The sequence below is a fragment of the Myotis myotis genome, unplaced genomic scaffold (genome assembly GCF_014108235.1).
Source record: "Myotis myotis isolate mMyoMyo1 unplaced genomic scaffold, mMyoMyo1.p scaffold_m19_p_18, whole genome shotgun sequence".
In the NCBI taxonomy this organism is placed as follows: domain Eukaryota; kingdom Metazoa; phylum Chordata; class Mammalia; order Chiroptera; family Vespertilionidae; genus Myotis; species Myotis myotis.
Window position 1 is genome coordinate 3,576,751 of NW_023416322.1, and position 13,640 is coordinate 3,590,390.

A 13,640-nucleotide genomic window follows, 5' to 3' on the forward strand; every position below is an offset into this window, starting at 1 on the left:
CGGAGAGTGCGACAGCCCCTGCTGGCCCAGCTTAAACGCTTCCAGATCCAATGGCTGGGAAGCCCAAGGACTGGAGGGAGACTGCAGGGTTGGGAGTGGCACGGGCGGGGGGCGGGGGGAGGCAAAGGTGGGAGCCCTGGTGTGCTGGGTGAGGACGGATGAGCCAGGAGTTCTCCTAAGACCACTCCCTTTCCCTGTGTTGTCCAGAAGCTGTCAGCCACAGACACCAACCTTTGATCTTTTCTACTTCATCCTCGAACGTCACCGAGCTCCTCCTCTTGGGTGGGCAAGTGGAGTGGAGGGGCGGCTGGTCATCGGACGTGTAGTCTTCAAGCAGCATCACGTCCGTCCCTAAGACCAAGGGCAGGTTGCACACATGGAACGGCCGTCCCAAGTCCTCCTCGCCACCTCCTCCCCCCCCCCCCGCCACTCTCAACCCCCTTGCATCCCTCTCCCCCATTTATTCCAACCCACAATCCAGTGCAAGAGCTGCTCTGCAGCATGTGCCCAAGAAGTGAACACTGTGCCATCCTATTTCAGGGACTTGGCAGCCACCACGGGGCCTCTTCTGACACACAAGTTACAGCAGTGCTACGCAGAGCTGGGTGTTCCGGACCACAGCGGGCACACGCAGTGTCCAGTGGGCCGGACCTGGCTGGGGGAGGGGAGAAGGGCTGCGTGGGAGAGACCGCTCCAGTAAAAGAGCCTTGTGTTCTGAGTGATTCCTCTTACAGTTTGAATTTCTATCAATAATTACTTTAAATGTAAATGGATTACACAATCTACAAGAATAAACTCAAAATGGATTAACAGCTTAAATGTAAGGCCTGAAAGCATAAAACCAGAAGAAAAATAGGCTGTAAACACTTTGTGGTTAAAATATGTTGCACTAAGTAAACATTTAGAAAATTGTTTTATTTTTCCATTACAGTTTACATTCAACGTTACATTCGTGTTAAGTGTATGGCACAGTTGGCACACATTTACATAACTTACAGTAAGTCTTGCACCTACCTGCCCTCACTCACAGTTACTGCAATATTACTACGAGAGGCCTGGTGCACAACATTCGTGCACTGGGGAGTCGGGGGGGGGGGGCAGGTCCCACAGCCCAGCCTGCGCCCTCTCGCCCTCTCGCAGTCTGGGACCCCTCCAGGGATGTCCAACTGCCGGCTTAGGCCTGCACCCCCCCACACACCCCCAACAAGGCAGAAGAGGCTCTCGCCACCACTGCTGCACTCGCCATCCGTGAGCCTGGCTTCTGGCTGAGTGGCACTCCCCCTTTAGGAGCACACTGACCACCAGGGGTCAGCTCCTGCATTGAGCGCCTGCCCCCTGGTGGTCAGTGCGCATCATAGGACCAGTCGTTCTGCCGTTGGGTCGATTTGCATATTAGGCTTTTATTACATAGGATGTCCTCTTGCTGCACACCACAGTCCCAACTAGTGCTATGACTGCCAATTTGTACTTCTTAACCTCCTCACCTTTTTCACCCAGTCCAACCCCCCTCCCATCTAGAAACCACCAGTTTGTCCTCTGTCCCTATGAGTTTGTTTTTGCGTTGGTTGGTTGTTTTTTTAGATTCCATATAGGTGAAATCATATGGTATTTGTTTTTCTCTGTCTGACTGATTTCACTTAGCACAGTTCCCTCCAGGACCATCCATTTCATCACAAAGGATAAGATTTCATTCTCTTCTTTGGCTGAGTAATATTCCATTGTATATATCTGTACCACATCTTTATCCAATCGTCTATCAATGGATACTTAGGCTGCGCCCATATCTTGGCAATTGTAAATAATGCTGCAATGAAAATGGGGGTACATATATATTTTCAAGTTAATGTTTTTGGTTGTTTTTTATACTAGAGGCCCGGTGCACAAAAATTTGTGCACTCGGGGGGAAGGTGGGGTGTCCCTCAGCCCCACTTGTGCCCTCTCACAGTCTGGGACCCCTCAGGAGATAATGACCTGCTGGCTTAGGGCTGCTCCAAGGTGGCAGAGGGCAGGCCCAATCCCTAGGTGCAGCCCCTGGTCAGGCTCAGAGCAGGGCTGATTGGGGAGTTGGGGTGCCGCCCCCTGTCATGCACAGAGCAGGGCAGATCAAGAGGTTGCGATGCCACCCTCAGTCACGCTCACGGTAGGGCCGACTGGGGGGTTGGGGCACCGCCCTCTGTCAAACTCAAAGCAGGGTCGATGGGGAGGTTGCGGCGCCACCCCCTGTCACGCACAGAGCAGGGCCAATCAGGGGGTTGGGGCGCTGCTCCCTGTCACTCACAGAGCAGGGCCCATAAGGGGGGTTGGGGCTCCGTACCCTGTCATGCACAGAGCAGGGTCGATCAGGGGGTTGGGGCGCTGCCCCCTGTCACACTGATCCCGGTGCTGGGAGGCATATTACCCTTTTACTATATAAGATAAAGGCCTGGTGCACGGGTGGGGGCCGGCTGGTTTGCCCTGAAGCGTGTCCTGGATCAGGGTGGGGGTCCCGCTTGGGTGCCTGGCTAGCCTGGGTGAGGGGCTGATGGCTGTTTGCAGCTGGTCACACCCCCTTCAGGGTGGGGGTCCCCACTAGGGTGCCTGGCCAGTCTGGGTGAGGGGCTGAGGGCTGTTTTCAGGCTGGCAGGTGACTGAAGCTCCCAAACGCTCCTTTTTTTCTTTTTTTTTAAATTCTGGGCCAGCTTTAGCTCTGAGGCTTGGCTCCAGCTCTGAGGCCTCAGCTGCTGAAAGCAGGTATCTGGTTTGTTTGGGTTCTATAATTGAAACACTGTTTCAACTCTAGCTCTGAGATCCCGGCTGGCTGAAAGCAGGTTTCTGGGGTTTTGTTTAGCTTCTATATTTGTAACAATGTTTCAAACTGCAAGCTCAGAGGCTGGCAGCAGCAGGCGGGGAACGTTGGCTTCCTCCATCACTGAAGCAAGCAAGCCTCGTGTTTGCTTCAAGCTGCCTGGCTGCCGGCCGCCATCTTGGCTGGCAGTTAATTTGCATATCACCCTGATTAGCCAATGGGAAGGGTAGCAGAGGTACAGCTAATTACCATGTTTCTCTTTTATTAGATAGGATACTCAGAAGTGGAATTGCTGGTTCATATGGTAGTTCTATTTTTAATTTTTGAGAAACCTCCATACTGTTTTCCATAGTGGCTGCAACAATGTATAATCCCAGCAAGAGTGCACGAGGCTTCCCTTTTCTCCACATCCTCCCCAACACTTGTTTGTTGATTTATTGATGCTACCCATTCTGACAGGTGTGAGGTGACACCTCATTAGGGTTTTAATTGGCATTTCTCTGATGATTAGTAATGTTGAGCGTCTTCCCATAAGTCTGTTGGTCATTTGTATGTCCTCTTTGGAGAAATGTCTATTCAGGTCCTCTGCCCAGTTTTTAATTGGATTTTTTTTGTAGTTGTTGTTTGTTTTTTGGTAAGTTATATGAGTTCCTTATATATTTTACTTATTAACCTCTTTATCAGATGTATCATTGCTGAATATTTTCCCCATTAGCTAGGCTGTGCAAAACCTTTTTAATTTTATGTAGTCTCATTTGTTTATTTATTTATTTTGTTTCCCTTGCTAGAGGAGACATATTCAAAAAGATATTACTATGAGCAATGTTAAAGTTTTTACTGACTATTTTTCTTCTAGCTTTATGGTTTCAGACCTTACATTTAAGCCTTTAATCCATTTGAGTTTACGCTTATAGACTGTGTGATCCATTTACATTTAAAGTAATTATTGATAGGTAATGTAGTTATTGCCATTTTATTATTCATATTTTTTATTATTCATGTTTTTATCTTTTTTCTTCTTTTGCTTAAAGAAGTCCTCTTAACATTTCTTATAATATTAGTTTGATGGTGATGGACTCCTTTAGCTTTTCTTGTCTGTGAAGCTCTTTATCTGACTTTCAATTCTAAATGATAGCTTTGCTGGGTAGAGTAATGTTGGTTGTAGGTCCTCCCTTTTCATCACTTTGAAAATTTCTCATGCCACTCCCTCTGGCCTGTAGTGTTTCTGTTGAGAAATCAGCTGACAATCTTATGGGAGCTCCCTTGTAGGTAACTAACTGCTTTTCTCCTGCTGCTTTTAAGGTTCTTTGTTTTTAACCTTTGCCATTTTAATTATGATGTGTTTGGGGAGGGCCTCTCTGGATTCATCTTGTTTGGGACTCTTGGCACTTCATGGACTTGTATGTCAATTTCCTTCACCAGGTTAAGGAGTTTTCAGTCATTATTTCATCAAATAGATTTTCAATTCCTTGATCTCTCTCTCTCTTTCTTCTTCTAGTACCCTTATGATGCAAATGTTACACTTGATGTTGTCCCAGAGGTACCTTAAATTTTCCTCTTTTTAAAAAGTTGTTTCTGCCTGGCCAGTGTGGACCAGTGGTTGTGCATCAATCTATGAACCAGGAGGTCACAGTTCAATTCCTGGTCAGAGCACATGCCTGGTGTTATGAGCTCAATCCCCAGTAGGGGGCAGAAGGGAGGCAGCTGATCAATGATTCTCATCATTGATGTTTCTATCTCTCTCTCCCTCACCCTTCCTCTCTAAAATCAATAAAAAAAGTATTTAAAAATAAATTAATTAGTTAAAAATAAATTATTTCTTTCTGCTATTCTGAGTAGGTGTTTTCTGCTACTTTGTTGTCCAAATTACTGATTCAATCTTTTTCTTCCTCTAATCTGGTGTTTTTCCCTCTAATATTTTCTTCATTTCAGCTATTATATTCTTCATTTTTGACTGGTTCTTTTTAAAAATCTTTATTGTTGAAAGTATTGCAGATGTCTGCTTTTTTCCTCCATTGACCTCTCCACCCCGGTCCCTCCTCCTCTGCAGACCTTCACTGCCCTAGTGTCTGTGTCCATGGGTCATGCATATATGCATATAAGTTCTTTAGTTAATCTCTTCCACCCTTCCCTCTGAAATATATCAGTTTGTTACATGCTTCCATATCTCTGGTTCTATTTTGTTCATCAGTTTATTTTGCTCACTTGATTCCACATGTAAGTGAGATCATGTGATACTTGTCTCTCTCTGGCTGGCTTATTTTACTTAGCATAATACTTTCTGGGTCATTCCATGATGTCTCAAAGGGTAATAGATCCTTCTTTTTTATAGTTGCATAGTATTCCATTGTGTAGATGTACCACAGCTTTTTTATCCACTCATCTACTGACGGGCACTTGGGCTGTTTCCAGATCTCAGCTATTGTAAACTGTGCTGCTATGAACACAGGGGTTCATACATTCTTTCTGATGGGTGTTTCGGGTTTCTTAGGATATATTCTTAGAAGTGGGATCCCTGGGTCAAATGGCAGTTCCATTTTTTAATTTTTTGAGGAAACTCCACACTGTTTCGCATAGTGGTTGTACCAGCCTGCATTCCCACCAGCAGTGCACTAGGGTTCCCTTTTCGCCACATGCTCCCCAGCACTTGTTAGTTTGTTGTTGATAGTCATTCCAGTAGGTGGGAGGTGATGTCTCATTGTGGTTTTAATTTACATTTCTCTCATGATTACTGACGTTTTCATATGTCTCTTGGCCATTTGTATGTCCTCTTTGGAAAATTGTCTATTCAAGTCTTCTGCCCATTCTTTAAATTGGATTGTTTGTGTTCCTTTTGTTGAGTTGTATGAGTACTTTATATATTTTGGAAATTAGCCCCTTATCAGATATATCATTGGCAAAACACGGCCTCCTGTACAGTGGGTTCCCTTTCATTTTGATGCTGGTTTCCTTTGCTGTGCAGAAGCTTTTTAGTTTGGTACAGTCCCATTTTTGTCGTCCTTTGTTTCTCTTATCCTAGGCGATGTATCTGTGAAAATTCTACGTGAGATGTCTGATATTTTGCTGCCTACATTTTCTTCTAGAATTTTTATGATTTCACAACTTACATTTAAGTCAAGTCCATTACCCATTCTGACTTTATCCTTGTGTACGGTGTAAGTTGGTGGTCTAGTTTCTTTCTTTCTTCTTTCTTTCTTTCTTTTTTTTTTTTTTTTTTTTTTTGGCATGTACCTGTTCAATTTTCCCAACACCAGTTATTAAAGATACTGTATTTACTCCATTGTATGCTCTTGTCTTCATTGTCAAATCTTAATAGAGCATATGGCTTGGGTCGATTTCTGGGCTTCCTGTTCTGTTCCATTGGTCTGTATGCCTGTTCTTGTGCCAGCACCAGGCTGTTTTGATGACGGTGGCTTTGTAATATGACTTGGTATCTGGTATTGTGATCCCTCCGCCTTTGTTGTTCTTTGTCCAGATTGCTGCAGCTGTTCAGGGTCTTTTTTGTCCACATAAATGTTTGGAGTGTTTGTTCGAGATTTGTGAAATAAGCCGTTGGTATTTTATGGGGACTGCATTGAATCTACAGGTTGCTTTGGGTACTGTGGCTATTTTATTGATGTTAAGTCTATCAATCCATGAACACGGTATATTATTCCACTTCTTTATATCTTTTTCTACAATATCCTGTAGTTTTCCACGTAAGGGTCCTTTACCTCCTTGGTTAAGTTTATTCCTAAGTATCTTAATTTTTTTGTTGTTGCAATGGTAAAAGGGATCGGTGTTTTTAGTTTCTCTTTCCGAGAGATTATTGGTGTTTAAAAATGCCACCGATTTCTGGCTGACTGGTTCTTTTTTATGTTTTTCAACATCTTTGTTAGAGTTCCCACTGAGTTCATCTAATCTTCCCCTGAATTACTGAGCATCCTTTTAACCAGTGTTTTGAATTCTGTACCTGGGAGATTTTTTGCCTCCATTTCATTTCATTCCTTTTCTGGAGTTTTGCCCTGTTCTTTGGGACCTGTTTCTTTGTCTCCCCATTTTGGCTGCCTCCCTGTGTTTGTTTCTATATATTAGCTAAGGCTGCTATATCTCCCAGTGTTTGCAGGATAACCTTAGGTAGTAGGTGTCCTGAGAGGCCCAGTGGTGCAGCCTCATTGGTCACCTGAGCCAGGTGCTCCAGGGGTGTCCCTTGAGTAGGCTGTGCATACTCTCCTGTTGTCGTTGAGCCTTGATTGCTGTTGGCATGTTAGTGGGTGGGGCTGGCCTCGGGCCGACTCCATGACTCCAGCGGATGAGCTATTGTGCAGGGCTGACCCCATGGGGTTGGATTCACTTTAGTGGGACTCTGGTCCCAGCTGAGTCCACCCTTTGGGTGTGTCATTTGTGGAAGTGGTTGGGTGGTGCTCTGGTGTGGTCCAAAGCTGACCACAGGGTGTGTTGATTCTGAGGCCTCTTGAGAGGACTCCAGTGTAGGCCCAGGTTGGCCCTGTCTGTGCCTGGCCTGGGGCCACCTGGTAGGAGCAAGTGATCTGCAGTTGGTAGCTACCTGAGAGAGGCTATGCTGCAAACTGAGGCTGGCTGCCACGCTTGCTGGGCTTGGGGCCACTTAGCCAGAGGCACAGGCATGCAGTGGCCAGATGCTGCTTTTTGGGAGTTTGTGGACCTTTGAGAGATTTTAGGAAAGTCTGCAGCATGGGCAGAGCCCGGCTGCTTGTGAGGAACAGCCACCGGAAGAGGTGTGGGTGGTGGCACGGTGTGTGGGATGGGTCTCAGAGAGCCTCCTCGGGTGGTGAGGGGTGTGAGCCAGGTTGACGGAGACTCAGACTTGGTGCCTTTGCCTGTAGGCTGGGTGGGGTGAGGGCTCAACAAAGGAACAATGGCACCTGCTGGCACGTTTGTCCCAGAGAGAGCTGCCCCTCCAGACCTCGCCCAGAAACGAGACCATTTTGTTTCTCTGGTGTCTCCGGTGCTTTCTGAACTGCTTCCCTTCTCTGGAGCTCAGAGCAAGCGTTCGTGACCTCAGGTCCTTGAAGGGGACGCCTGCGTCTACAGCAGCCTTCCATGTCGCCCAGGTTGAGTCCCTGCTGATTTCACAGCCTGACATTGTGGGGGCTCCTCTTCCCGGGACAGATGCTCTGAGCTAGGAGCCCAGCATGGGGCTGAGGCCCCTCATGCCTCAGTGGGCATCCCTGCCACGGAGACATGCCTCCTGGTCCTTAGCCACTGCGTGTGGGCGTGGGACCCGCCATTCCACGTCTCCGCCCCTCCTGCCGGTCTCACTGTGGCTGCTTCTGTGTGTCCTCAGTCCCGGGAGTTCTGTTCGGCTGGCCCAGCTGGTTCTTCATGATGGCTGCTCTATCCTTTAGTTGTAATTTCTTTTTTACACTTTAGTTGTAATTTCTTTTTTACACTTTAGTTGTAATTTCTTTTTTACACTTTAGTTGTAATCTTCGTGTGGTTGTGGGAGGAGGGAGGGGAGTGTTTGCCTACCCTGCCATCTTGACCAGAAGCCTCTCACAATCTTTTGGCAGCAGAGTTACTGAGGAATAGTCCCCACGCCACAGCTCACCCACTCAAAGTGCACGGCCGGCCGCCTCCCCACCAGGCCGAGAGCTCCAGGAGGGTGGCTCACCACGGTTCTCTGGAGCCCAGTACAGTGTCTGGCCAAGGTAGGAGCTTGGCAGATATGTGTTGAATGAATGAATGTCACAGAGTCTCGGGACCTCTGCTGGCTGTCTGAGAAGGGGGCAGAGACCTTCCCTTCCCTCAAATCACACAAGGGACTCGGGGCTACAAGGGATGGTGTGGCCAGTGGCTCACCCTCTGGGTTGTCAGGTGAGGGAACGTGCTCAGGGAAGATTCTGCGACAGAAGGCCTGTCTCGGTGCCCGCCGTGCCTGCCCCCAGAGCCCCACGACACAGGCTCAGAGAAGAAACCTCGGTCAAGGCAGAGATCTACAGCTGCCGGCAGCGGCGATGGCAGCACAGAGCCCGGCGGCTGCTGCACCGCCCAGGACTCCACGCGGCACCCTTCAGGCCAGAGCCCTGGGCGGAAACGCCTGGTGCTTCTCCAGCCACGTGGAGCCCTGGACTGGTGGGGACACTGCCAGCCTCTGCCCCTGGCCCCCCGCCCCAGGGCCTGGTGAGAGCCCGAGAACACACTTGGCAGGGACAGATGTGGCACCTGCTTCCCACCAGCAGCCAGGGAGACCCTAACCGCACCGAGCCCTGGGGTGCACGGCCCCGGGGAAGACGGGGAGGATCTGTGGCGAGGTGTCTCTTCCGGGGACAGAGGCGCAGGGCATGTCACGGTAGTGACCCCTCGTCGGGGCTGCCCTCGATACAGCGATTGCCGTCCCTCATTCACAAATGGGGAAACCCAATGGTTAGCAAGACTGACCTCAGGCCACCTGACTCGCAGCCTCCCAGCCTGCACGGGCCGGGGATGAGGTCCCTGCTTTATAGAGAAGGAAACTGAGGCACAGAGGCTCTGCCGAGCTAAAAGCCACGACGGGGAGCCCTGCCTCTGGCCCCCGCTGCCCCCCCCCCCCGGCATCCCCCACTCCCGCTCCTTCCACCCGGCACAGGAGATGCGTGTCCACCAGTGCCCACACCGCGGCAGGTACACGCGGGAGGCACCTGCCGCAGGCTTACCTGAGTCCTGGGAGCAGCTGAAGCCCGTGTCCCCCGTGCTGCTGCTGTGCCCCAGGGGCTGTCCGCCTGCCATGAGCGCCGTGAGGTGTGGGGACAGGCCCAGGTCTGAAAGGCAAAGTAGGCACTGACTGCACAAACCGCGTCCGCCCCCACGGCCTTGACCCCCATTTCAGTCCCCTCCGCCTCACCTCCCACTCTCCTGTCCCCTCTGTTCTCCTGCAAAACACGCTCTCAAGCCATTGACAGACAGGAAGCCGTGGCGGCCGCCCTTCCCCACTGTGCCCTGTGCCCGCCCAGGGAGCCTGCATTGTGACATAGTTGACTGGGTCCCCAGAGGGGACCTCCCGTGACAACTCAAACCTACAAGGCAGGTGGGAGAGGAGATGAGAGGTGACCTGTCCCAGGTGACTTTCCGGTTAAACGTGGAACCTGGGTGTACATTACCTCCTGAAATCCCACCTGAATGCCAAAAAGGACTTTTTAAAAGGTCTGCACCCCAGAGCAGGAGAGAATGCTTGTCAGCTGGAAGGAGGGTGGGAGAGGCAGTGGGTGTGACCAGGAGAGAGCTGGGTTGGCGGTGGGAGAAGGCTGGTTCTCACCCTGCGCCCCCAAAGCCCAGGAAGGGGAGGCCCCGGGCGCCTCTACAGTCAGGTGGGCTCGACAGATGTCTCTACGGGAAGCAGTGGCCCCAGTGTCAGCAGGAGAGCGGGGGACAGGAACCGAGCCTGGCCTTGGAGACCCCAGACAGAGCCCCGAGGACCCTGAGAGCTGGACACGGTGCATTGGCTCGGCCGGACCTGCAGCCCAGACGCCTCCCACCAGGGCCTCGTTAGGAACCACAAAGGGAAGGCGCAGACCACAGGCCCCACTAGAAAGACAGAGATGGGGGGATAGCAAGGAAAGAAGAACAATGGGTCTCAGAGGAGACAAGGCAGGGAGCTTAAGAAAACAAAAAAGTTCGAATTTTCTCTGAAAGTTGAGAAAACAACGAATCCATGGACAAGAGGCTGGGGTGCCCAGGGAGGTAACAAAAAGGAGCTCTGAGGCATGAGAACCTGAGCTCACAGGTCACACTCTGATGTGACGAGGAAGCCCTACGGCCTGGCAGACGGAAGGGCCCACTGTGAGGGGCCACCGCTGTGCTCCCACAAACCCAGTAGGCGGAAACTCCAGTCTGTACCTTTCACCTGGCTTTTCTTTTTTCTTTTTTAATCCTCACCTGAGGATACCTTTTCCATGCATTTTCAGGGGGTGGCAGGTAGAGGGAAACATCAATGTGAGAGAGAGACATTGATTGGTTGCCTCCTGCATGGGCTCTGACTGGGGCTGGAGATCGAACCTGCAATCCAGGTTCATGCCCTTGACTGGGAACCGAACCTGCAACCCCTCCGTGCATGGGCCAGCCCTCCGGCCACTGAGCCACACCGGCCAGGGCTTCCCCTGGTTTCCTGCGAGGACAGACACACACTCTCCTCCGTTCTCTGGAGCCAAGGAGGACATGCGATGGTGGAGGGGAGGGCATGACATCTGGGAGTTGCACTCTTGCCCAGGGTTGGTGTGGTCGGCTGGGACGAGACCCCACACGACCCTCCCTCCAGGGTCTTGACCCCAGAGTGCGACTGTGTCTCAGCAGGAAGCCTGTCTTGGGAAGGAGGCCGGGGACCGTTCACTGCCAACGGGGAAGGCTGAGGCCACAGTGGGTTTGGACACCGTTTCTGAGGCTGCGGTGAAAGCCAGGAACGAGCCCCGGTCCCCACAGGGGGACTCCAGGAGCCAGATGAGCGTGGCTGGGCTGGAAGGTCTGGGAGCCGCGCAGCCAGGTGCCCTCCAGTCCGTTCACCCAGCATTCCCCACCAGAGCGGGCGCAGTCACCCCGAGATTCTTCACGTGAAACAGCCAACCTACTGGGCTGGGCCCAATCCAACCCTTTTACACGTTATTTTAAAGGCACAAAGCAAGAGGCCCCAGGGGCCGGTCAGAATCCGGGGGCAGCTGGAAGCCACTAGTGCCTGCGAGAGGCCATTCACGGTGAGATGGGCATTCTGAAGTGACCCGAAGACTCTAGGTGGCACCAGGGACCGAACGTGGAAAAGCAGGTGGGAAAATTCAAAGGCTCCAGGGCGCCCCTCCCTCCCTGCAGCCCAGGCCTTTCCAAGAGGCCCAGGAGCAAGCGTGTCCTCTGAGCCCACAGGGGCCAGTGTCCTGGTCCCCGGAAGACACTGCGAGCATCAGGCGAGTGGCATTTGGATAGGCTGCCCTCCCCTGAGGTCTAGGCCACCCTCCAATTTCCCAGGGGAGCCCAGGGGAGCCTGCTGATGGGCTCTTCATGAGCAGAAGATACCTGGGTGGCTCAGGGGCAGCTGGCACCCCAGGGAGAACCTAACCTTTGACCCTTCCTGGGGGCAACAGAATGAGAAAACCAAAAGGCATTCATTGTGGCTGAAATCTATGTATGAAACAGACATGACAACGTGTTTATAAAACGCCTGGCTTCCCAGAGCCAGCTGGGAGCTTCAGCTATTTCTGGAATCCCACTCTGCTTCTGCTCATAAGCGCCGTCAGGAAAAATAACGCCATGTCCTCGTCCGCAGGTTACAGCTTTGCAGGTGCCCAGGCACATGGAGACGCACAAGAGCAAGACAGGGCCTCCGTGTTGTTTCCTGCTGGCTTCGGGATGGATCTTATCCTTCTTGGCCCTTGATGACAACTAGTAGGGGTGCACTGTCTAGGGGGAGGGGGGCCCCCCGAAGCAGGCTTGGGACAGGGGCTGAGGAGCCTCCTGCAGATCCCAGTTGTGCCCACAGAGGGCACTAGACCAGGGTGTGCTCAGCCTTGGCTTGGCCAGAGGGGCCAGAGAGGGAGGCAGAGGCCAGGTTTCCCCATCAGAGTCATTCCCAGCATGGACGGGGCGGGGTGCGAGCTGGCGGGCACCGTATCCTGCTGTTCCCAGGCTCTTGCTGTGCTGCTGGCCCCGGCGTGGGAGCCTGCGGGGAAGAGGCAACAGGGACCCCCCAGCTCCCATTCCTGGAGAAGGCCAACATCTTCTGTCCCACACACTCTTCAACCCAAAGTCCTCCCACAAGACTGCTCCTCCCTCAATGAGCAGGAGACCGCCAGCTGCCTTGAACGTGCCAACCCAACCACAGCTGGTGTTTTCCGCCCGTTCTCACAGCCTCCCAGGCTCTTCCAGGGTAATCACCAGTGACTTGCATGGGGAATCTTGGCCTGAAAGCAGACGTTTCTTTTCGTTCTGTCTACCCGCTCCTCCTCCATTCGCTTTCCTCATTTGTTCCCCCTTCCTCATTCTTAGCTTCATAAAAAACATTAAAAAAATTTTTTTTGCCTAGAAGATAAGTGACTTTACAAAATCTGAACAAATACACTAACCCCTGAAATAAAACCAAACCCTGGGTACTTGTGGCTCACAAGTCACACTTGCAAACGTGATCTCGCCAGTGTCCCGGGGGGCATTCCGGTGGCTGATATATGGGGAGATTTCGTTTCTCCTTTGGTCAAAATAAAAAGTCCCAGAATGCCTTCCTCTCTCCATCAACCCAGGAAATAAGCCAGTGACATTGGCTTATGTAACTGCCTCAGGGAACGGCTCTCCTAGCATCACTACCGTGAGCACTCGAGATCATTAGGAGGGTTCTGTCCTGTCGCCCGCCCTGCCTGTTTCATGGAAAGGAAGACTCAATTTGAGTGGCGAGTTGCCCACAGTCATCCAGCAACAGCTGAGGACTGCAGGTGCGTGCGGGCTCTTTCCACCAGCACCTGGTAAGTGCCCTCAAAATCTCTCTTCCCATAGCTCGTCCCGGTGAGGACCCCCTCACACATGACCCTAAAACCCAGCTGCTTCTCCATCAGGACAACAGAGGTGTAACTGCAGGAGGCAAGACCCCCTCACCCCCCCCCCCCCCCCCGAGCATGGGAAACACAGGAGGCAGTGGAAGGAGCAACAGGACGTTTAACAGTAGCCTCCAAGCATCTCCTCTGATGTACGTATTAATGACAGACAAATAGTGGCTGTGGGTGGAGGAACCTGGCCGGCACCACCTTCCCTGTAGGGAGTGAGAGTCTGCCCCTCACCCCAATTCACACACGGAAGCCCTCACCCCCAGTGTGAGGGCATTTGGAGATGGGCCTTTGGGAGGCGATCAGATGAGGTTGCTGGGGTGGGATTCTCATAAGAAGAGACCGGA

At 51.6% G+C, this 13,640-nt stretch overlaps 1 protein-coding gene across 3 annotated transcripts in view; it reads right to left on the bottom strand.

Annotated features, from left to right (window-relative positions):
* GPR161 (G protein-coupled receptor 161) overlaps positions 1-13,640 on the bottom strand; it is a 40,901-nt gene that overhangs the window by 6,222 nt on the left and 21,039 nt on the right. For 2 of the 3 annotated variants that reach the window (XM_036343909.1, XM_036343910.1), the window contains exons 4-5: positions 9,439-9,543; positions 232-351 (exon numbers count right to left, since the gene is read on the bottom strand). In XM_036343909.1, the coding sequence (XP_036199802.1) occupies positions 232-351; positions 9,439-9,543 (225 nt within the window). Of the gene's footprint in view, positions 1-231; positions 352-1,307; positions 1,805-9,438; positions 9,544-13,640 lie in introns of those variants that run through there. The other variant, XM_036343911.1, reaches the window with a different exon arrangement.